Source organism: Archocentrus centrarchus, chromosome 1 (assembly GCF_007364275.1).
Source record: "Archocentrus centrarchus isolate MPI-CPG fArcCen1 chromosome 1, fArcCen1, whole genome shotgun sequence".
NCBI lineage: Eukaryota > Metazoa > Chordata > Actinopteri > Cichliformes > Cichlidae > Archocentrus > Archocentrus centrarchus.
In genome coordinates this window covers 17,822,833-17,847,453 of record NC_044346.1, presented here as the reverse complement: position 1 = coordinate 17,847,453, position 24,621 = coordinate 17,822,833, and the positions used below count along the sequence as shown (strand labels likewise).

The 24,621-nt window shown below is 38.0% G+C and overlaps 2 protein-coding genes across 2 annotated transcripts; both read right to left on the bottom strand.

Moving 5' to 3' along the window:
- Window positions 1–248: 248 nt before the first annotated feature.
- LOC115786810 (solute carrier family 22 member 7-like) lies at window positions 249–12,161 on the bottom strand. The gene is made up of 10 exons (XM_030739249.1): window positions 11,744–12,161; window positions 11,549–11,652; window positions 4,440–4,594; window positions 4,069–4,237; window positions 3,739–3,862; window positions 3,536–3,645; window positions 1,551–1,765; window positions 1,055–1,163; window positions 703–909; window positions 249–618 (listed from the first exon to the last, which is right to left on the bottom strand). The coding sequence occupies exons 1-10, from the start codon at window positions 12,122–12,124 to the stop codon at window positions 597–599; spliced, it is 1,596 nt and encodes a 531-aa protein (XP_030595109.1). The 5' UTR covers window positions 12,125–12,161; the 3' UTR covers window positions 249–596.
- A 3,105-nt stretch (window positions 12,162–15,266) lies between these two features.
- On the bottom strand, window positions 15,267–22,792 carry LOC115778449 (solute carrier family 22 member 7-like). The gene is made up of 10 exons (XM_030726531.1): window positions 22,412–22,792; window positions 22,034–22,137; window positions 19,726–19,880; window positions 19,423–19,591; window positions 19,208–19,331; window positions 18,981–19,090; window positions 18,134–18,348; window positions 17,781–17,889; window positions 17,459–17,665; window positions 15,267–15,300 (listed from the first exon to the last, which is right to left on the bottom strand). Exons 1-10 carry the CDS (start codon window positions 22,790–22,792, stop codon window positions 15,267–15,269), a joined length of 1,608 nt encoding a protein of 535 aa, XP_030582391.1.
- Window positions 22,793–24,621: the final 1,829 nt, after the last annotated feature.

The following is a 24,621-nucleotide window of genomic DNA, read 5'->3' as shown; positions in this document are numbered from 1 at the left end:
TCACGGACTATCAAGGAAGGAAGAATTTTCACAAACTTATTGTTGCAGTTCTGAATTTAGGCAAATAATCACTGAGCATAACGTCATCACCTCAAACACACAGATGTTATACAATAGCTGACAAACAGTTCCAGGATTTATTGAGATTTATTCTTACTACAGAACATAGACATATTATCATTGTGAACTTGATGTGACTTTTGTGTTCTGACAATTGGGTGTTTGTAATATTTTCAGGGAAGAAAGAAGCCAGTATTCCGTGAGAAAGACACAGCAGTATGTATTTTGATCACATTTGTTTAATACAGCATTCTATGTCATGCCTACTTAAAATATGACTAGGTGTATGTGAAAGGCATTGCATTTGTGCCCTGTGTAACAACAAAAAAAAGCAAATCAACTACTAGAGTATTTATCAGCTAAAGTTGGATATTGCCCCCATGAAGAGGTAAAAAGACTTTGTATTCAACATGCATCAAACTGCTTGCAAGAAGAAGAAGAAGAAAAAAAACTGCTTCCTAGCACCAAGTTGCTGCGGCCATTTATTGGAGTCCTGTGGGGATTTTGGTTGCTATATACAGGCAGGAGATTTGTCATCAGATGTGGGGACTGATTCTTCTGAAATACAAAGAACATTTTCATTTTATAATGTATAGCTGTCCATTTTGATATTTGAATGCATTTCTACATTAAACTCAGTACCTTGGTTGTTCGACATCCTCAATAGTCTCTGGTAGATGAACATTGTGCGTCTCAGGAAGCAAAAGAGCTGACAGCCCGGCACCTAATGCCATCAGGGAGAAGACAGAACTTGGCAGATTGACCCAGACCTCTTCAAGAAGCATGATCAAGGGGGATACAGACACACCTGCACGGGCCATGGAGGAGCAGTAACCCAATCCATTTTGCCTGTATTACAAAAAATTACAACAAATGTGGTGCTGTGATTACCAGTTATCCAAATGTCTCAGTAAGCTTGCTCTTTAGAGGCCACCATAACACCATAACGTGTTTTTTAATGTGCAAAATAAAAGCAAATGTGCATTTTACTGACCTCATTACTGTGGGATAAAGCTCTGTTGTGTACAGAAAAACTGTTACAAAAGATCCCTCTGAAAACATCTTGCCCAGAGCACCCACAGCTGTCCGAAAGGTTCCCTTATCTGAAAAGAAAACCCCAGAATTTCATCTTGTATTGTACTTAAACTGGATTTTTTAGGCAAATTCTTTTGGGCCCACATACGGGCCCTAGTATTGTTAAAGGTCTAAGGCTTCGCACTGACTTTACTTGGAAGTTTAAAGAGTATAAATGTAGAAGGAAGTTTAATGTTTCTGTGATTTGTTTAAAGCTGCAGCCAAGTGTATGAAAGAGGATATTCATGGCTTGGTGCATGTTTCTCAAGCCTGAGGTGTTTACATGCCTTCACAAAGTGTTGAATTTGTCATGTAGTGGCTGCTCTTAACTTCTTGATATTTGCCCCAGACAAATAATATTATCATAGAAAAGAGACTTAAATTAATACAGCTACACATTTAAATTGATCATATACCTGCAGGAATAAACATGCTGCAGAATATAAGCAGCCCGGTCACAATGAGCGTCCCGGCTTGAGTCCACCTTCGACCTATTTTGTCCACGATGAAAAAGATGAACGCTTTTGCTGGAATCTCTATGGCACCATAGATGAACTGTGTGAGATAAATGTTTACACCAAATCCACTAATATTCAAGCTGATTCCATAATAAGTGCAGGCCAATCCAAACCTGCAAGCAAGACGAGAGTCTTGTTATTTTAAAGTTAAACAGTTGCCCCAAAGTTTCTGATTAGCTAGTTGCTAGCCGTCCTGGCTTAAAGCAAAACTACCATTATCAAAACAATGTTGTACCCAACAAACATCAGGTTGAATAACCAGCCTTTGGCAGACTTTTCTAGTCTTGGTTGAAAAATAGCTTAGAGGGTTGTGCTGATGTTGCACATGCATGTTTGCTATTGAACTTTTGAACGTCACATGGATGTTCTTGTCAGACTTTCCAGCAGAAGAAAGTTTGTGTTCAAGAATTGTTTTATATCATCTTTTTGACTCAGTTTGAACTAAATGAAATGAACAAAATATTCTCAAGTAAGGGCATAAAAAAAGTCTTGATACTTGATACTTTTGTTTGATACTACAACAAAAGGTGATGAGAAGGTTTTTCGATAGAAAGTTTTTGAGAAGATTGTTCATATAAGAACTGCTCAGGACTAAAACCCCAATTGGAAAAACAGAAAGAATAACTGTCATTGCTGAATTTCACCACTGTCACCAGAAACTCAGAGGCATAATTAACAGATACTTAAAAGCTGAAGCATTACAAGCTTATATCACTGTGGTATTCCTGCACACAGTTTTAGAAAAGCAAACCAAATGATACTCGGCTTCACTTAAAAGGAAACTTCAGATGTGGAAAATGCAGCCTGTGTAACAACACATCAGATGCAGAGTTTTTTACCCTTCATACAAATTGTAAAAAGTCAAAAATCAGAAATTCATGTCCAACATTTTTTTATATATATAAAATTGCCCAATCAATACTGGCAACAAGTTTGAAAAGATTCAGCCAAAAAATACGGGAGAAGTAGTCACTGAAGTTAAACATGAATTTACTGTTTACCTTCAAAAATTCATAAAAAATTAAATTGAAATTACTTTGCACATTGAATACTCATACCAGGTTTTAAAGAGTTGGCCTGGGAATAAGAGAGGCATAGGGATTAAAGGTAAACATTAATGTACAGTATTTTTCTAAGTTGACAGATGGACATCGGACAGGTGGACAGATGAATGCCAGAAGGCTCAGTATCAGATTAGCAGAGCTAAAAAAGACAAAATGTTATTGATAAATCTCTAATAACCTCAGTTGCAATCACTCTACTCTGTTTTAAGAACTGTAACTCTTGATGTTAGGAAGTGGATTACCTGATGATTCATGCTCTGATGAACGCCTCAAGGATGAAACGTTAGCATGCTTGCAGGCATGAAAAAATAAACTGGTGAAATTGAGATTAACAATTTCCCATAGATTTATAATCACAACATGGTGATGGACAATTTACATTTAAATAAAAGTAACACAGAGTCGTTGCTGGAATGGATGATCCCAATGTAGCTGTCATTCAAATGTCATGATTAGATTTATTCAACGCAATAATCTATATCCTATAATCCTAGTTCTTCTTACTTTTTTTCTTAACGTACCTTTATTATACTTGGAAACCACATTGACATCCACCTGCCTATGGTTCTGTTTTTGCTGAACCAGTTTTGACACTGAGGAGCACCATTTCACCCAAATTTGCTGGTAACCACTTTTAGAGTGCAGCTAAGAAACAAATATCACTGCACTATTAAGTGAACCTAACTGGGTACAGTTGGGCACAGGTTTCATTTTTGGACTCTATAAACCTGTCCTCCCTATCATGGACACAGACAGCTGTCTCCACATATTAAAAGTGGATGTTCTCAGGCTAAATGGTCAAATGAATCAGGAATATACCACACAATGCCAGAAAGTAGAGCCCGTCTTCTCATTCCAGGGGTCCTCACAAGGTCCAATTGGGTATACTTTCTGTTTTCATTTTCTACAAGTATTACTTTAGACAGAACCTGTAGAGTGAAAAGGAAACTTTGTTCAGAGAAAGAAGCTGTGTTGTGTATAAATTCTGTTGTGAAGTTAGACGATTATGTAAAATGTTGTACCTCAGGTTTTAAGTCACCCATGACCTCCTCTCTGCCGTTAAATGTTGCACATTTACTCAGGTAAAAATGAGCAGTGTCCACTTTTCCATTACTTATCAGCCACCTGGCAGACTCAGGGAGCCACCTCCATATAAAAAGCAGTGAGAAGGTTTTTAAACATAAAGTTCTTCAGAAGATTGCTCATATAAACTCTGTACTTACATATGTCTTATCAAGAGAAATGTGATATTATACTACAAATAAGACTACAGATCTTACAAATGCTTTTAGGTTGACAAGATCTAGCTTGCTCTGTCTGAATGCTGAATAATGATAATTATTTGCCTTTACCACCAACAGAGCATAGCAGGAAACAGCAGGGAAGTCACAGCAGCAGTCAGGTGCCTCCAGTCATTAATAAAATAGGCCACACCAGGTAGAAGCGCACAACCAAAACTCCAGTCCAAGCTCATTAAAACACTGACTGCAGTCCGATGTTTGATATCCACCCATTCAATACCTATGTGGAGCAATTTTTTGTATTTTTTATTTTTAATAGCATTGACTGAAGTTACTGATAACAATTAGTATTTTGAATGTGCAGTCCTTCATTAGCGGTTTTTGCAAACCAAACCTGTATGTGCATTACCTCAACAAAATTTTGTTGTGTAAGTGTGATGATTAAATTCATTTGTATTTTATGAGCATGATGGACAACTCACAAAGGACGATGGAGATAATACTTATTCCAGAAAGTCCAAGTCCAGTAAAAAACCTCATTGTAGCAAACATGGGGAAATTATAGGAGAAAGCACTCGCTATCCCAAAGAAGGCGGTTACGATGTACGACAACATAAGTGTTTTTTTACGGCCAAACCTGTAAAACAAATGATAAGAAAATCAATCAAAATATCTACACAGCACTTAATTAAATGACATAGCCTAGATAGTACTTGTTAAGACTAAAGAGTTAAGAGTTTAAAAAACTAACTAAAATTATAGATAAAATGGCCTTCCTTTTCTTGTTTGTCATTTTATTTAAAAGCCTTTATGATCATTTTCCGCTCTCCGAGTTTAAGCTGGGAGCGCCGTCGGGCAGCTCTGTGCGCGCATGCCTGCGCATGCTCACCGCGCTGGTCCGCAAAGTAATGGCAGCGGTCTGCAGAGAAAGCGGCCACTTTATCAGTAAGAGAATAACAATCAGGAACAATCAATATAAGGACTCACAAATGTCAGCAAATTCATGGAGGGAGACTGCTAAAACTGTCGGAATGGACTCGAGGGAATGAAGAAATTGAAAAAACAGGAACAAATATGTTTGCAGCCAAAAAAACTGAGCACAAAGAGCGAAGACCAAAAGAAATCCCAGCCAGCACCGCATATAAAACACCAGCACACGACCGTAAGGTAATGGACACACAATCCAGCTACACAAGCAGAAATGCGACATGAGGTCGGCCACATATCGCACATCTAACCAAGCTAGCTCCAAAACAGAAGCTGTTGTTAATCTGCTGCACTGACGCTGAACTTTATTGGGAGTTTATTGTAGAATTTATTGAGTTTGGGAGTTCATGTTTTTCTGTTTCTCCCTGTTGATGTTCATGTGTGTCCTTAATATTACACACATTTAGCACGCAGTGCTTCTGTCTTGTGAACAGTTGGTTGTTGAACATATTTCTTTAAAGGTTATCTTTGGTTGAGTTTTTATTACACAATGTGCCTTGAATCTTGCACCTGACAAAGTATGAAAAACTGAAACTAATACTGAAACTAACGAAACTAAACTAAAACTAAGCAATAAACCAAAAATAAAAACGAGCAAAACCGCTCTGAAAACTAATTAAAACTAACTGAATTAAAGAAAAAAAAGTAAAACGAACGAACTAAAACTAAACGATAATGTAAAATCCAAAAATATTATAACCCTGGTGGGAAGTAACAAAGTAAAAATACTTTGTTACTGTACTTAAGTAGATTTTCTAGGTATCTGTACTTTACTTGAGTATTTATTTTTCTGCCAACTTTTTACTTTTACTCCCTACATTTTAACATAAATATCTGTACTTTCTACTTCTTACATTTTCAAAACAGGCTTGTTACTTTAGGATTAATATCTGAGGGAAGATTTTATTTGCGGTCACTGCGCCTTCAAAGATCAAACCGATCTGAGCCTAAATGGAGGAACAGCAACACATTAAGGGACAATCATACTGCCATATTCATTCCCGGGGCTTATCGCATACAAAGACATGAAAACGTTAAAACCAGACAATTTATGCATCATTTATAGAGGTCACAGTGGGCCGGACCAAGTTCAGAAATTGCCCATAGGTGTGAATGTGAGTGTGAATGGTTGTCTCTCTGTTAATCCTGTGACAGGCTGACACAGGCTCCATCACATTGTGAGCTGTAATTCTTCACCCCATGCTGAGTCACTACAGCCAATCTTAAGGTTCCCCCACCTCCTGAATCCCAGTGTAACCCCTAACTGTAGTGGTGGGCAGATCGATCCAAATATCGATAATATCGATACCATTGTTGGTATTGATACTGATCAATACCAGTGTAATGAGATCGATACTTTAGCTTCAGTTTCTCTCCTGTATGCCGTGCTGTGGTTTCATTAATAACAGGGACTTGGAAGAGAGAGACCTAATGTTTAATAATCCAGGGTTGAGACCAGGAAGCAGAGTTGCAGTCTTACACGCCTCTCTGCAGCTTCTCTCCTCCTGCCATCCCCCCAAAACCCCATCCCCACAGAGTCGGTGCCTGCTCCCAGACAACTGAAAAACAAGGCTAAAATCAGCAAAAAACTATTTAAGCATAAAAATTTAAAAACAATAAATAATACAGCTTCATCAACTGCACCAAAGAATAAAACAATTAAATGTGAATTATTAAACAGGTCTAGGTCTCTCTCTTCCATATCCCTATTAGTAAATGATTTAATAATTGATCAACATATTGATTTATTCTGCCTTACAGAAACCTGGTTACAGCAGAATGAATATGTTAGTTTAAATGAATCTACACCCCCGAGTCACAGTAACTGTCAGAATGCTCGAAGCACAGGTCGAGGAGGAGGATTAGCTGCAATCTTCAATTCCAGCTTATTAATTAATCAAAGACCCAGACAAAGTTTTCATTCTTTTGAAAGCCTGACTCTTAGTCTTGTCCACCCTAAAAAACCTGTTTTATTTGTTATTATCTATCGTCCACCTGGTCCTTACTCAGAGTTTCTGTCTGATTTCTCAGACTTTTTATCTGATTTAGTGCTCAGTTCAGATAAAATCATTATAGTGGGTGATTTTAACATCCATGTAGATGCTGAGAATGACAGCCTCAACACTGCATTTAATCTATTGTTAGATTCAATTGGCTTCTCTCAAAATGTAAAGGAGCCCACCCACCACTTTAATCATACTCTGGATCTTGTCCTGACATATGGCATAGAAACTGAAGACTTAACAGTATTCCCTGAAAGCCCCCTCCTGTCTGATCATTTCTTAGTAACATTTACATTTACTTTAATGGATCACACAGTTCAATTCAATTCAATTCAATTTTATTTATATAGCACCAAATCACAACAAACAGCCGCCTCAAGGCACTTAACAGCACACAGCAGTGGGGGATAAGTTTTATTACAGTAGAAGTCTTTCTGAAAGTGCTGTAACTAAGTTTAAGGATCTAATTCCTTCATTGTTATGCTCTTCAGTGCCATGTGCCAACACAGTACAGAGCAGCTACCTAAACTCTGCTCCCAGTGAGGTTGATTATCTCGTCAATAGTTTTACATCCTCACTGCGTACAACTTTGGATACTGTGGCTCTCTGAAAAGGAAAGCGTCAAATCAGAAGTGCCTGACTCCGTGGTATAATTCACAAACGCACAACTTAATGCAGATAACCCGAAAGCTGGAGAGGGAATGGCGTCTCACTAAATTAGAAGATGCTGATTTAGCCTGGAAAAAGAGTTTGTTGCTCTATAAAAAAGCCCTCTGTAAAGCTAGGACATCTTACTATTCATCATTAATTGAAGAAAATAAGAACAACCCCAGGTTTCTTTTCAGCACTGTAGCCAGGCTGACAAAGAGTCAGAGCTCTGTAGAGCCGAGTATTCCTTTCACTTTAACTAGTAGTGACTTCATGGATTTCTTTACAAATATTTTAGACATTAGAGAAAAAATTATACATAACCATCTCCAAGGTTTATCTTCATGTTCGGCTGCTTTCAGCACCGCTGGTATTTGTTTAGACTCTTTCGCTCCAGTTGATCTTTCAGAGTTAACTTCAGTAGTTACTTCCTCCAAACCAGCAACATGTTTATTTTAAGATTAGGCTTAAAACTTTCCTTTTTGATCAAGCTTATAGTTAGGGCTGGATCAGGTGACCCTGAACCATCCCTTAGTTATGCTGCTATAGGCCTAGGCTGCTGGGGGGTGGGGGTTCCCAGAATAGACTGTTTCTTTTCATTCACCTTATTTACTTTGTTTATACTCCACTCTGCATTTAATCATTAATTGTTATTAATCTCTGGCTCTCTTCCACAGCATGTCTTTTCTCTCCCCTCAGCCCAACCGGTCGCGGCAGATGACTGCCCCTCCCTGAGCCTGGTTCTGCTGGAGGTTTCTTCCTGTTAAAAGGGTGTTTTTTCCTTCCCACTGTTGCCAAGTGCTGCTCATAGGGGGTCGTTTTGACTGTTGGGTTTTCTCTGTATTATTGTAGGGTCTTTACCCACAATACAAAGAGCCTTGAGGCGACTGTTGTGATTTGGTACTATATAAATAAAATTGAATTGAAATTGAATTGAATTAAAGTTGTGAGCCGACTGTTCAAGTGTTGCTCCTGTCACAGCACAGAGCAGGCACACTTTGCTCCTCCCTTCCCCGCAGTGTTTTGACGTTATACCATCACGTGACACGTAACATATTTTACTTGGGGGAAAAAAAGGAATTTGTCAGCGGCCCACGGGGCGCTTACGGCCCCGCCCCCTACTTCCAGCCCGCGATTTGATGTCAAAAATATAAGACAATTTGGCCCTTTAAGTTACTTTTTTTGACATTTCGCTTTCCCCTCCAATTAAGAAGAGTTAGCAAAATGTCAAAAAAAGTAACTTAAAGGGCCAAATTGTCTTATATTCTTGACATCAAATCGCGGGCCAGAAGCATAAATTTTTATAAAGTTGTGGAGTGATAATTTTGTGAATGAAGGGATATTTTTTATTACATTTGTATTATACTTTCCTGAACACTCTACCTGAAAAAAGTTTTAATTTGTTCTTGAGTGATCATTTTGTACAGTTTATTTAAGAAAAAAATCCAGACATCACAATGTATGGGGAAAATTGTTTTCTTACTGTTTCAGAACAAAAACTTTTATTTTGATAAAGTATTTTCTATTTACCTATAAACTTTGCCCAATTCTATCCTGGTTTTTAACTAATTAATGATCCAATGAAAAAAAAAAATCACAAAATTCTTCATAATTATTAAAAAGTATCGGTATCAGTATCGGCAATACTGCCCTGTATTTACTTGGTATCAGATCTTGCAGTATCGGACACCACTACATAACTGTACTCATTTTCCTGTTCATTTCCTCTTCAAGCTGAGTGCATTCATTAGAATTAGAATTAAAATTGAAGGTAAGTTTGTATTCTCATGCAATAATATTGTTTTATTATGACATTAGCATTGCAATGTTCACTTAGCTTTGCACAAAAATAGCTGGTAGAAATGTCCTTCAAAGAGCTTTAATTTTTACTTTCTTACTTTGAGTACATTTCAGAGCCTGTGCTTTTTCACTTTTACTCGCATAAAGAAGTTGAATCAGTACTTCTCTACTTAAGTACAGAATGTCTGTACTTTTGCCACCTCTGAGTGAACTTAATGGAAAATTTTCTTATGGAAAAAAACCAAGAGCAAAAATAACTAGAAAAAGCATTTCCTGAAGAAAATGCACTGTGAATGCTGGAAGCTGAAAGATTGCAGCTGAAATGCCAAGAAATGCTTCAAGAGCTGAAACTTTATTTGCTGAATGAGCTTCAACAGCTGAACAGCTGGATAGCTGAAAGGCTTGGCTTTATTTTAAAGCTTAAATGGTGTCTCTAGCTGAATGTATGCTGAACTTATTAGATTTCAAAGCACAGCTGAACTGCGAACAGCTGAACAGCGAACAGCTGGATAGCTGAAAGGCTTGGCTTTATTTTAAAGCCTAAATGGTGTCTCTAGCTGAAATGCCAGGAAATGCTCCAAAGAGCTTAAATCTGGCTGAAAGAGTTTAAGCTGGTGAATGAATGCTCAATGGAAATTTTTTTAAGTGTGGGATAAAGTGGGACTTGAACCTGCCCTGTCTGCTTCTTGTGCATTGATGGTCCCCTTTTCTACCACTGAGCCAACAGTAGTGTCACACAAGCAGTGAGGTTTGCAAGCATACATATTGGAGAGCTCTGCCAAGCTGCATGCTTGTAAATGCGCCAATTGAAAACACCTGTGCACTGCTTAGCTGCTGAGATGCATGCACTCTGTCAAATTTGCCTCGGCGCACCTGTCAAATAACTGCTTCTAAATCAAAAACCGTAGCTCCTATCAAAATCATCTTTGAACTGTGAGCGTCACAAGGACTGCTCTAAACAGTGGTGTAATTTTTATTTTCCTGGGCTCAAAAGTGTGGCCATGGGAGCAGTTTAAAAAAGGTGCTCATTTCTGCTTTGGAGAAAATCACCTCTCTAAAATTACTATGGAGGTTAAGGAAGGAGTTGGAAGGTACTCCCTCTGTTTGAACGCTTACAGTTTAAAAAGTGTACATTTGACAGGGTTTAGAGACACATTGTTTGAAAGTAGAGACGCAGCTCTACATTTTGAGCATAAAATGATGGCTGTATCGCAAAGAATGTGGACACAGTGGCAGTTTAAAAATAAATTTTCCACCTGAAAGTTTTGAAGTCTCCCACTCTACTAATCAGGCTCCCACTCTAGCAAACGCAATACACAACCATTATGAACTCTGAAACGGCTGAAAAAACACCTTAAACTTAAACGCTCACCGTGCTTAAACCCTAAAAGATTTTGAAACACCAAGTAATAGCTGAATAGCTGAAAGACTTGGCTTCATTTTAAAGCTTAAATGGTTTTTCTAGCTGAAAGTATGCTGAAGTTATTAGCTTTTAAATCCTGAAAGGATTTGAAAAGGATTTGAAACTTCCCCATTCATTTTGAATGGCAAAAATGAAGATTATAAAAAGTTCAATATCTTAAAAAGTATAAAGGTTACAAAAAAGAAAAGTAATAGCACAAATCTCCAGAAGAGGCTGAACGTTTTGATACCAGAACGGTGTCTGTAGCCCAAACACTGCTTGAGTTTTTAGCGACCAAAAGTTTTTGGAGTACAAGAACAATACTGTGAATGCTTTGCAGCATTCACAGTAAATGAATGCTTTGCAGCATTCACAGTAAATGAATGCTTTGCAGCATTCACAGTAAAAAAGAAGTGAGTAAAATCCTTCTAATCTCAAGTCTTCCAAGGAAGGTTGCTTTAAATATAAACACTACTCTAGATCAAGGACCACTGCACTGTGTATCAAACCAGACAAAAAGCCCAAATGTCTTTGAGGCCTCCATGGAAGCAATCCAAACTCACGAAATAGAGGGGATAGGTCCTACTCGAAAAATGCTTGACATTTGGCAATACAGACCTCATCTGGGGTATCAGCCCAGATCCAAATACAGACTAAAACTTAAAACTATAATTGTATTTTTGCATAAAAAGTTAAGCGTAGTTCGAATTTATAATTCAGTGCTTCATTTTAAAGGACAGCATGAACACACCTATCACTAATGTAGCCAAATACTGCCGCTCCAACCATGACCCCTATGAAGAAGATGGTGGCTGTGGCTCTGTTTGCCCTTCTGTTATCACACACCAGATCCCACTATAAGGGAAACACATGCAAAAGGAATAAGTTCAGCTGATTTAAGACTAGTATTACTTTCCTGCTTTTTAAATTTAGATGTTGATCTCACCTCTGTAGCCAGAGTAGATTTGAAGGTGGTGGTGTCGTATATCCATCCATTCTGGCATGGCACTGTGGGTAGGTCGGTTAAGTTGGAAAAGTTTGACAGCAGATGAAACTGAGGCTCTAAAAACATCTGACAGGAGCTCAAACTCCCATCCTGATCAAAAGGAATGCTAACAATGAGCCTCTCTTCCAAAGATAAATTCCTCAAAACACCTCCATTATTCAGAGAGCTGCTGTTACAATGATGTGAGGGAATAAAAGCAATAAAATTATTCAGCAGCAAGTGAAACGGCAAAGTTAAACGTGGAATTACTAACAAGAGGATTGTTCTTAGTTGGAATCTTCCAAAGCCATTGACCTCTTCCAGCACATTATCAAACTTCATCTTGGAAAAATAAAAAGGCACAAACTGGAGAGTGATCGCAAATACCTACAGGTACCAAGATCTTCTTTGAAAATGAACCACAAACTCTTTTTATTCCATTGAATACTCTTGGTTAATGGTCAGCCGATGTGTTCAATGTGTGAACTTATTAGCTAGTATGAAAGAACTGTCCTCATTAAACTGCAAATTACTGTAGTCTCTGGAGCCTGAAAACTGCAAATTAGTAACAGTTTTTTTCAAAGTAAATCAATAATTTTCAAAGAAAGCAAAGTGCATGGCTCTGCAGCTTTACTTTTTTATTTTAATATGCAAAGCTTAGAAAACTGTGTACTTGCTAAACATGAATACAAGAAATTTCCAGTGTTATGCTTTCTGCACTTTGGTCAATACCAACGGTGGTATTTGTGTCTATCCATCCATTTTTTTTTTCCATTTATCCACTTCAGGGTTGCAGGGGGGTGGGGCCTGGAGCCAACCCAGCTGCTATAAGGTGAGAGGCAGGGTGCACCCTGGACAGGTTGCCAGCCTGTTGCAGGGCCAACACAGAAACAGAAAATCACTCACACCTATGGGCAATTTAGAATCCCCAATTAATCTAACCCCAGTAACTGCATGTCTTTGAATGATGAGGGTAAGCCAGAGTACTCAGAAAGATGGTGGATTTGAACTCAGGACCTTCTTGCTGTGAGGAAGCAGTGCTAACCGCAGCATCACTGTGCTGCTCTATTGGTCAGTCTTTTAGGAAAATTCTATTTGTAAAGAAGAACTTAAAATTAAAAAGTGAATTTGTTTGGGCTGAGGAGAAGCACAGTTAAGGGTTTGCTCTTAGTTCTAATACTATAGGGACCTAAATAAATAATTAATGGCTCAATTAACAGTACTATGCAAAAGTCTTGAGTTACCACTCTTTTCTTTTTTTGCTTACAACGAGCCAGCGTTCTTGTAACTTTTAAATTGGTCTTGAGCAAAAGTTCTTGTCATGGTCCTGGGCCGTCTGCCCAGCATTTTGTGTTTAGTTTTATTTTCCCTGAGTTTTGTTATTTCCCAGTTTGTTTTGATTCTTTTGTTCCCTTTGTCCCTGTCTCCCCTGCTTCCATGGTCTTGTCTGTTTTGTCATTTTGTCTTGACCCTGACCTCCTGTGTTTTCATGTTGAGTTTTATTCCTAGTGTTGTGACTAGTCTGCGTCTCTGTCCCATGTCTGTGTGCCAGTTCCCCGTATGTAGTCTGCGTGTACCTTGGTTAGTCACTTCCTGTTTTATTTTGCCAGTCTTGTGTTCCCTGTGCTTTGTGTTTAGTTTTGCTTCCCCTATGTTGTTAGTCTCATTTGCTTCACCTGCTGTGCCCTGCTGTCTCCTCTTGCCCTGATTACCTATTGTGTATTTAAGCCCTCAGTTTTCATCTGTCCGTTGTCGCGTTGTCATTTTTGCTCCCTATTCTGTGTGTCTCCCTGTTCCTCCCCAGTTTTTAACTAGCTTTGGTCCCAGTGTAGGTTTGTTTTTGTTTTCTGTCTCATCATCATAATAAACCACTTTAAGTTTACCCCTGCTGAGTCCTGCATTTTGGGTCTAAGCCCTCCAGCCACACAGCCCGACATGACAGTTCTCCAGGCTTTCTGAAAATCTTTCAAGGGTTTTCTTTGGACGTTGGACTCATTTTCAGTCTAGTCCTTGTACCTGACCGTTTACCGAGGAATGACACTGACTGATGAATTATTTAAGCATAAAAAAAGGACCTAACCTAATGAACCAATGTTGTGTTGATCCATACCTCAGTAGCCAGAGTATATCTATCTGTTCTGACATGACACTGTGGGTAAGTCAGTTAAGTTGCAAGAGTCTGAGAGCAGATCATACTGAGGCTCTGAAAACATCTGACAAACTCCCATCCTACTCAACAAACCTCTCTTTCAAAGATAAATCCCTATAATCACTTCCATTATCCAGAGAAGTGATGTTGCAGTGATAAGAGGGAATAACAATGAAATTATAAAGCAGGAAATGAAACGGCAAATTGAAATTAACAGCAAGAGGATAGTCCTTTGCTGGAATCTTCCAAGGCTGCCAACCTCCTTCAGCACATCGTCAAATTTCATTTTTCAACACTAAAAACTCACTTGAGAATGACAGCAAATACCTACAGGGACTGAAGATGTTTATTTGACAGCCAACAGCCATCTTCATTTTTAAATGGTATTGGCTCATCATCTGATGATGGGTGAGAATGTTTTGAGGCAATGCAAATATGCATATGTGCTCACTCAGCTGCATGAAAGCAATCTGAAATCTACATATGTTCTTTCAAAGAAATCAATCATTTGCAAAGAAACTAATACCTTGTGTGCCCCTAACAGGCCCGGCCGACATTTACTTCATACTGAGGATGGTACAAATATCCAAAGCTTAAAAAATGTGTACCCATGGAAGTAAATACTCTTGAAAAACAAAGAATGTGTTTAAAGATCTAAAGGTGAAAGATTATGATGCGCAAATGAGCACACTGTATTTCAGAGCATCCTCCTCTTTAGTTTAGTTAGTTTCTGTCCACATTTATGTGTAGTTATCACTTGTTAACTTTATTTCCACACATTACAAATATGGCACTTAAAATTCCATTTATATAGCCTACTACTACCTAGTAAAGAGGAGGATCTTACAAAACTAATTCCAGTTGATCAAACCTGCAAAAGAGACAGCTCTCTTTGTCACTTATTTTTTTCTCATGCATGTATATATTTTTCACTAATATCATCTGATTAGTCAGAATATATAACAATTCTATTTTTTTTTTGTTTTGTTTTATAAAGTTATAGTCTTAATACTGTATAAGCACCACCATCCGATCACTATCAATCTTTTGCAGGCCATTGCTCATCACTGGACTCACACATGCTAGTGAAATGTGTCACATACAGCAAAACATGACAAGACTATTAAGCATGTTTCTACAAGCTGTCTAATCCCATCCCAAATCCCAAAGGAAAAACAAAAAACTGTAGTTCTATTACCATTTGTTTTATTGACAACACTTTGAGCATTTTAGCAATGATACTGTTTGAATTTGGAATATGGCAACTTTATTATTTCAGAATGTATTAATTTCCACTCATTAAGACAGTCTTATTATTGATAACTGTCATATTTCTTACTGAATCTCCTTCTTCCTTGGTGACTGCCTCCTGCAATATGAACAAAGCATTAGTTAGTCATTTGACCCTGCGTGCAGACTTCAGGAAATGAAAAATAATATGTATTTTGGACTCTGGCAAACTGTAAACTGGAGTGTTTACTGGATTATTGTTTAGCTATGAAGCTTTGTGACTGGTTAATCCTTAGATTTAGCTTGGATACTGAATTACATGGTGTGTCTGTGCAGGTTCTGTCATCCAGGGCATAGTAGTCTCTGGAGCTTGAAAAAAGGGGCGACTGGATTCCTTTTTGTTTCTTGAAGATGTTTCATCTCTCATCCGAAAGGCTCCTTCAGTTCTCAAACCAAAGCATGGAGAGACCCAGATATTTAAACCCCAGTGGGTGTAGACCCCTGGAGGTGTTTGTGACCCACTGTTGTTCATGTTCATAATCACTGAACTATCACTGAACAGAGGAGGTGGATTTCATCACCAACCTTTCCCCACTTTCAGTGCTGTCCTGAGCTCCCTCCCCAGGCACCTTAACCCGCACTCACACCGTTCTCAATAGGTTACTTGTTAGAATGGGGTGAAGTCCCAAATTGTTTTCACCCGAAACCACTGATTGTAATGACCTACACCTCCTTTCACACCTTGGTGCATGTGACTGTGCAATGAACAATAGTGGGTCACAAACACCTCCAGGGGACTAATAATAATGATGATGATAATAATAATAATAATAATAATAATAATAATAATAATAATAATAATAATAATAATAATAATAATAATGTTATTATTATTATAATTGTTATTATAATTGTTATTATTGTTGTTATAATTGTTATTATTGTTGTTATTATTGTTATTGTTATTATTATTATTATTATTATTATAATACATTTTATTTATGGGCACCTTTCAGGTCACTCAAGGTCGCCTTACAGGTAAAAAACACGGAGACGATTAATGTTGCGTAAGTGAAAATAAGCAGACCGAGTGAGGTTTTTGACATGAGCCTCAAAAAGAGTACTATCGAGGATGACACCCAGACTCTTAACTTGGGAGGAAATGGGGACAGTGAAATTATCAATGGTGAGTGTGAAGTGATTGGATTTTGCAAGGATAGATTTGGCACCAATCAGCAGGATTTCCATTTTAACATTATTCAATTTGAGAAGATTGTCAGAAAACCATGATATTATTTTAGAAAGACAGTCAGAAAGGGAGGGCGAGGGCAGAAGAGCTTTTGGTTTAGAAGAGACATAGAGCTGGGTGTCATCGGCATAACAATGAAAATGGATGCCGTATTTCCTAAAAATATGTCCTAATGGTAGTAAGTAGATAACAAAGAGAAGAGGACCGAGGACAGAGCCCTGAGGAACACCAGAGGATGCAAATACATTTTACGGTCCACACCAAACTACTGCAGCATCAGTGTGCAGCACAGAGGGAAACACAGACAGCGATTAGAGCAAGACGACAAGTACGCACTTTGTGTCCTTTTATCTGTGATATGAACTGATACAACGCAGAAAGTTCAGCCTTAGAGCCCAACCTAATTCACAGCTGTGAAAATCGCTTCACTTTTCTCATGTAATACACATTTACTGTGGTAGAAAACTTAATGTTGAGAAGGCAGAGTCACGCCCTTCTGCCGCTTTCGGCACGCGTTCCTGGTTCCAGACCAGCTAGCTTGCGGGGCCGGAATTGAACCCGTTTTTCGGCCGAGCACCGAGTGCTTCGGCGGTGGAAAACCCGCCTAACGGTTCAAATTATGGCACGGGCTCTGGAACCCTGTTGGTGGGAAAGAGGCCAGAGTCAGCTGCCATTAGTAGGTCATTTGTGATTTTAACTAATGCAGACTCAGTGCTGTGTAGAGGATGAAAACCAGACTGAAATTCCTCAAAAAGATTATTATTTGAGAGGTAATTGTAAACCTGGTTGGCTACAATTCGTTCAAGAATTTTAGCAAGGAAAGGAAGATTAGAGATGGGCTGAAAATTATTCAAATTACTGGGATCAGCCCCCTGCTTCTTTAACAATGGAGAAATAACAGCTGACTATACCCACTGGGGTTTAAATACTTGGGTCTCTCCACCTTTTGGTTTGAGAACTGAAGAAACCTTTCAGATAAGTCCAGTAATTCTTTTTTCAAGCTCCAGAAATTACATGGCGTGTTCTTGTAACACTTTCTCCTCTTTACCTAGGTTTCTCGATATCCTCAATGAACTCTGGCATTCGGGTGTTTAATGTTTCAGGCAGAAGCCAAGCCACTAAACCAGACCCAACTGCCACAGCACAATATGTAGCTGCAGGAAGGGGATGCCACACATCTTCCAAGAGCATGATGAGCGGAGAAATGGAGACGCCCAGTCGTGCGAGAAATGAGGTGTAGCCTAAGCCATTTTGTCTGATAAGATCAAACCATTGAGGTAAATGAAAACCTTCCATACAAAGTAATCACAACAGGACAGAAGATCAGTGTCAAAGGTTAAACTAGCTACGTAAGTTGTTTGTTGACTAACCGTACAACAGTAGGGTAAAGTTCTGTAGTGTAGAGGTACATGATTGTGAATGAGGCCTCCGACATAGATTTTCCAAGAACCGCCACAACAGTACGAGCAATCCATTTATCTGAGGTAAAAGGGATCAAAAAAACTTTCATGTATATTGCCAGAATTAGAAGAGCACTCAGAAAACACATCCTCCATCAAGGCCAACCCCCTATCTTGTCATTTTTAAGGAGTGACCCTGGTCCCCACTAGAATTTAAACTATAGCCTCAAATTAACACTGACCACTTACATCCACATTGACGCTTGGTGGTGGAATTAAATTATTAATTTTAAGAAATGAAAGAAATGAAAATGAAAAATAACCTTTTGAAACAAACATGTTGATGAAGAGACAGAGACCAGTTAACAGCAGGGAACCCATCTGGCCATGCTTTCTCCCAACTTTCTCCAGGATGTAATAGATTCCAATCTTCATTGGCATTTCAATGAATGCAAATATGAATTGTGTTAGGTATGGGTTTAGTCCAAACCCTGTGATGTTCAGACTTATTCCATAGTATGTAAATGCAACGCCATACCTAGAAAATAGAAAAACACACACTTAAACCTGGGCTGATACACTGATTTAACCTTAGATGGATAAAAGCAAGGCTTTCACTTTAAAAACATGACCATAGCATACCATACCTTTAAATATCATATTAATTTACAGAATTAATATTTTTTATACTATATGCTAGAATAAAATCAAAAGTAATACAAATTTCCTTATGCTTGATTCATGTTACACACTGTGTCAAAAAGGATAGCTATAAAAACTACAATTATTTTTTTTACAATTAATATTTTTTTACCAAGAGGTAGCCTGGTGGTTTTATTACCTTTCCCCTAAATACAATGTGGCCCTTTGGCTCAATAACCCACCAATAACCATCTCTTAAGATAGCAAACATGTTATTTCTAGCTTGTGTAATCCACACACAGGCGCACACACACATAAAATTCAGCTGAGAGAAAGAAGTTAGGCAGATTTTTAAACCTTGTACAAAAATTTCTAGCTTTTTCCCATCTTCCAGTCAGTTGGAGTTAATTAACTCATTTTGATATTAAATGCACACATATGATCAATATTTTCACCTAACTGTCAGGAAGCTTATTTCCTAAAATACTGAATTATCCCGTAACTCCAAACCAGTAAACAGAAACTTACCATACTATTCCTGAGCATATAGCAAGTTTTCTAATATTTGGGGTCCTGAAAAGATCTACAAAAGAGTACTTCTCATCTCCACATTCAGTTTCTGCAGCTTCAAGTAATATCTGTGAGAAAGCCAGAGCAACATAATCTGAATGTGCATTTACAAAACCTTTTTCTCCCTATTTTACAATAAGACTGTCTGCTAAAAAAAAAAAAGAAAAATTTGAGTTGAGATGTACCTCTGGTGGGATGGTGGCCATACACTTGGATCTGTTGTTCATACTGGCACATTTCGTTATGTAATGATGAGCAGCATCTGCCTTTCCTTTGGCCACAAGCCACCTTGCAGATTCTGGAAGCCACCTAATGCAACAAACATGGTGAGTTCACCATCTGATCAGAATCTAGTGAAATTAAACATATTTTGCAAAGTGAGCAAATTAAACTTTAATACCTCCAAGCAATAACAGACAGTACCAGGGGTGAGGAAACTGCCAGAATGAGCTTCCTCCACTCATTTACAAAGTATGCAATGCCAACCAGAATCCAGTTCCCAATTGTCCAATCCAGGCTTATGATCACACCAGAAAAAGTCCTGCGTTCAATACTAAACCATTCAACATCTGCAAAAACATCAGCACAGATAAAAAAGTTGGAGCAAATTCTTTAAAGTAAAAATAGAGTATACCTAATAACATGAACAAAGCTATAGCATCTCGATCACAGGTTAGCACTGGTTTATCATTATCCGGCTTACTTAAAACATAAGCGATGATGCTCAGTCCTGCGAGTGACATCCCCGTAAAAAATCTCAAGATGACAAACATTACATACGAAGTGGAGAATGCACTTAGCACTGCAAACATCAAGGATGATAGATAAGACACAAGGAGAAGAGGACGTCGCCCGAACCTGGTCATCAAAAGAAAAATATTTGTTCACACACACACACACACACACACACACACACACACACACACACACACACACACACACACACACACACACACACACACAGAAAGCTCATATTGCACTCTTGTAAAAGGGTGTATACTACATAATACATAATATATACTTGCAAGATATTCATATAACATTATACTCGTGTGTACAGGAATATTACTACATAATGCACCCTACATACCACATAATCTGCTGATATCAATGCATTTTATATAATTTTATTCAATTAAATTTCAGTTTCAATTCCATTTTATTTATATAGCACCAAATCACAACAGTCGCCTCAAGGCACTTTATATTGTAAGGTACCCTACAATAATTATAGAGAAAACCCATCATTCAAAATGAATGAACAAGCACTTGGCAACAGTGGGAAGGGAAAAATCCCCTTTAACAGAAAGAAACCTCCAGCAGAACCAGGCAGAAAATTAAAATGTTATTCAGAAATGGACAGGACGGGATTTTCAGGGAATACTGTTAAGTTTCTATGCTGTATCTCAGGACAAGATCCAGAGTATAATTAAAGTGGTGGGTGGGCTCATTTACATTTTGAGAGAAGCCAACTGAACCTAATAATAGAGATGGAGTTTTGGTGGGATAGCAGGAAGAGAAGTTGCAGAGAGTTGTAAGACTGCGACTCTGCTTCCTGGGCTCAACCCTGGGTAGTCACGTTTTAGGAGGGTTAATTAATTCGGCCAGATTTCTAGCAATGAGGGCTGCTCCATCCAAAGTGGGATGGACGCCACTATAATGGTCAATAATGGTCAAGTGGGTATAGCCAGTCACAAAGCACAATATGATCACATAATTAGGCTAAGCCAATCAGGCATGAGAAAACGGCTGCATATCATTAGCATATATTATCATATCATTAGTAGCCTGAAATCCTCCATGTTGTTTAATCTCCACTTCAGATAAATACAGCCACAGTTTACAAAGGGTATCAAACATCCAGGAATATGAATATTGTGTTGCACATCTTTGAAGAGTAAAGAACACATATGCCAAATTTCATGGCTCAACTCCTTGTGGTTTAAGTCTATAGACCAGAAAGGTAAAACCTCATAGACAGATGGACGAACGCATGGCATATCCACTGGAGGATCAAAAAACTATAAGAGTAATTTAATTCAAAAATGTAAACTTTCACATTTTCTATAACATTACAGGTGAAGTGAAATATTCCAAGACTTTTTAAAAAAAGAATTGTAGCTCATGAAAATCATTAATCATGTATTTACTGAGATTGAGCTGTGTCCAACTTGCTGCTAAGTCCCGCTGGAAAAGAAGATCGGCATCTCCATAAAGCTTGTCAATAGATGGAAGCATGAAGTACTCTAAAATCTCCTGGTAAATGGCTGCATTGACTTTGGACTTGATAAAACAGTGGACCATGTGACAGTTGTAGCTCCTTTTCTGAAGACCTCTGTGGTGGTGGCTCTTGATGCACATATATCAGCCTCAGTCAACTCTTTGTGAAGCTCTCCCAAGTTCTTGAATTTACTTTTCTTGACAAAGCTTTGGTCATCCCTATAGCTGTTTAACTTTCCCTAAAAGGCTTCTACCTTCTATTCAGCTTTCCATTAATATGTTTTGAGACACCACTCTGAACAGCCAGCCTTTTCAGCAATGACCTGCTGCGCCTTACCCCTCTTCTAGAGGCTGTCGATGACTGTCATCTGGAAATTGTCAATTCAGCAGTCTTACCCATGATTATGGTTACATGTACTGAACTAGACTGAGAGATGCACATGATTTATACTGATTAAATTATAATAATCTCAAACTTGAAATTAAATATTGTAATAATTCAAGGATACTGGAATGGTGATTTTCATGAACTATAAGTCATGATAATAATAATTAAAACAAAAAAGGCTTAAAATATTTTAAAACTTTCAGAATGCATATATGACAAGAACTAGTATTTCTGTGCTAAATGTTGGCACAGTTTCTTTCCGTTTTTTTGTTTCTGTACCGTATCTACACACTGCTTCAACCATTTTACTCTGAAATATGTACAACTTGATCCAACTTTTTTTTTAAATAGTGAGTGCACTATAGAAGGCAACACACTATATCTTTTTAATTAAGACCCTTACCTGTCACTGAGAAAGCCAAATGCAGGGGCTCCAACCATAACACCAATAAAGAAAATGGTTGCAGTTGCCTTGTTCAGACCTTTTCTGCTGCACACGAGATCCCACTGCAAATCAAATATTACAATATGTATTTTTTACAGTTGCATTTCATGGAAAATAATCCCTGGGAAATTAAAATTTCACTAGTTCAGAATCACATTTCTTACTTATTTATGGTTTATATTTTTTTGTTCTTAGAGCATGATAAGATGCTAGCTGCAAAAATACATCCTTAATATAACAGATGATAACTTATTCTTTAAAACAAAAAATCCAAATAACTTTCTAAAATGTCTCTGATCAACCTAACATTTGACTTACTTACTGAATTACACTTACCTCTGTTGCCAGCGTAGATTTGAAGGTGCTGTTGTCATACACCCATCCGTTTTGACACTGAACGGCAAATGTGCCTTCACTACTGTTTGATCCTGACACATATTCATACCGGGGCTCTGAAAACATTCGACAGGAGCTCGGAGTTCCATCCCACTCTACTGGAACACCAACTGCTAATTTCTGATCTAAAGTTAAATTTCCAAAAACAGCTCCATCATCCAGAGCATCGATGTTGCAGTGATGAGCGGGAACAGCTGCCATGAAATTATTCAGAAGAAAGTGACATGGCAAAGTAATTCGAGAGATGATCTGAATCAAGACTAGTGTGATTTGGAATTTTCCAAATCCATTAATTTCTGCAAGTATGCTGTCAAATTTCATTTTGCTGCGCTTCCTGCGTCGGCTAGAAGACAAACGCTCTAAAAGTAAAATGAAATGCAGCAAAACTGACTATAAAAGGACACATTCACCAGCACAAAGTTAATAATTAAAATGAATATCAAAATCACGCATAAGTAATGTAACGTAACTGTACTCAATACGATGCAGTTACTCAGTCAAACACTGGCTTTGATTTGATTGTTATAACTGATATCTCTATCAAAGCCTTGGACAGTCAGGATTTTTAATTGAAAATCAGCACTCATAATGGAGCAAGCACGAATGTGATGAAAAGTCATGATATTCTTATTATAGTGGTGAACGTCAAAAACGCCTCATGAAGTGGTGACCAGCGTCTCACAATAAAAGCCTTATCCTACAATGCAGTTGCAGTACAATATGTAAAACAAACTGATGATTTTGTAATGTTTTATTTTACAGTTGTAAAGCTCCACGTTAGTACTGGGCAGCAGTAGCTCTGGCTGGGCTTAAATTCAGTATGCACAATACCCCCTCCAAAGGTGCCTAGCAAACAAGACAGACAGAGACTGGTTCACGCCTTTTTTTTCCTGTTGTACTAATCATAATTATACAACACCTTCAAACTCTGATGAGTGTGACAGCAAACACAACTGACCAACAGCCAGCTAAACATGTTAAAATCATACACTGGATATAGCCCAGAGAAATATAGTTATACAGGATCTCTGCATTGAGCAGCTGCAGGCACAAAGACGAGATCAGCTATAGTAAGACTAAACCAATCTGCTACAATTCACAATCAGTGGGATGGGAAAGTAACAAATTCAATTTTTCCTTCCAATTTGAAGTTTGTTCTGTGTCCCATTGTTAAACTGAAGGGTTACAAACACAAATAGTCCACTTATGTTCCCTAATTATTTTAGTTTAAATCAATCACTAACCTTCTTTCCCTGTGCATGAGCAGCGGTGTGTCTGACGTCTGAAACAGGGAAGGTCTGCAGCAAACAACTTGTGAAAACCCAGCTTTGGAATCTGTGCAACCCTGGCAGTGCTTTTTTTTTTTTTTTTTTTTGGTTTTCCTAAACTGAACATTCATTTTCACTATTAAATATACCATCATTTGAATATTTCATAATATGATTAAAATATTCACTGACAGCACTGTGAGCCTGGTGATTTCAGTTTTGAACGTGCAATGCTGTGTATTCTCATTTTGCAACATGAGCCAAAGTGATGATTTTACATTAACCTGCTTACAATTAAAATAAGATTACCATTGTTTCAAACTTTGCAACTAATTTCCACTGCAAAATTTACCATAAATATAAACTTTCAGCGCTCACATACCTCCTAACAAAGCGCTATATACTATACAGACAAAATAAAGAACAGCTTTATGACAGCATGCATTCACACTTAACAAAAGCGACAGTAAAATGTTCTTAAATAAGTCACTGTCACCTCAGATTAAATACAGTCAAGGACACAGAGATTTGAATATTATTGCAGCTAACAGGCAGACTAGCCAAAAGCTAATGCTCCATTTACAGCAAAACCCACCGAATTACACTATTTATCGATACACAAAAGGGATTTTAGTGTTAACAAACCTTCTGCAGATAGATATGGTTTAACATTTGGTAAACCTGTACTATGGAGACAGGTGGCAGTGAGGTCTGTTCAATGGCCTCCCTCTGCACAATGACGAAGCTACGTGAAGGTCCCTTTACAGAGGCTCAACACCTCCTCTCACTGGACATCACATAAAATAACATCTTATGGCAAAACAAAAAACAAAACAAAACAAAACAAAAAACAAATTAATTGACACATAATTTGGTAGGTTT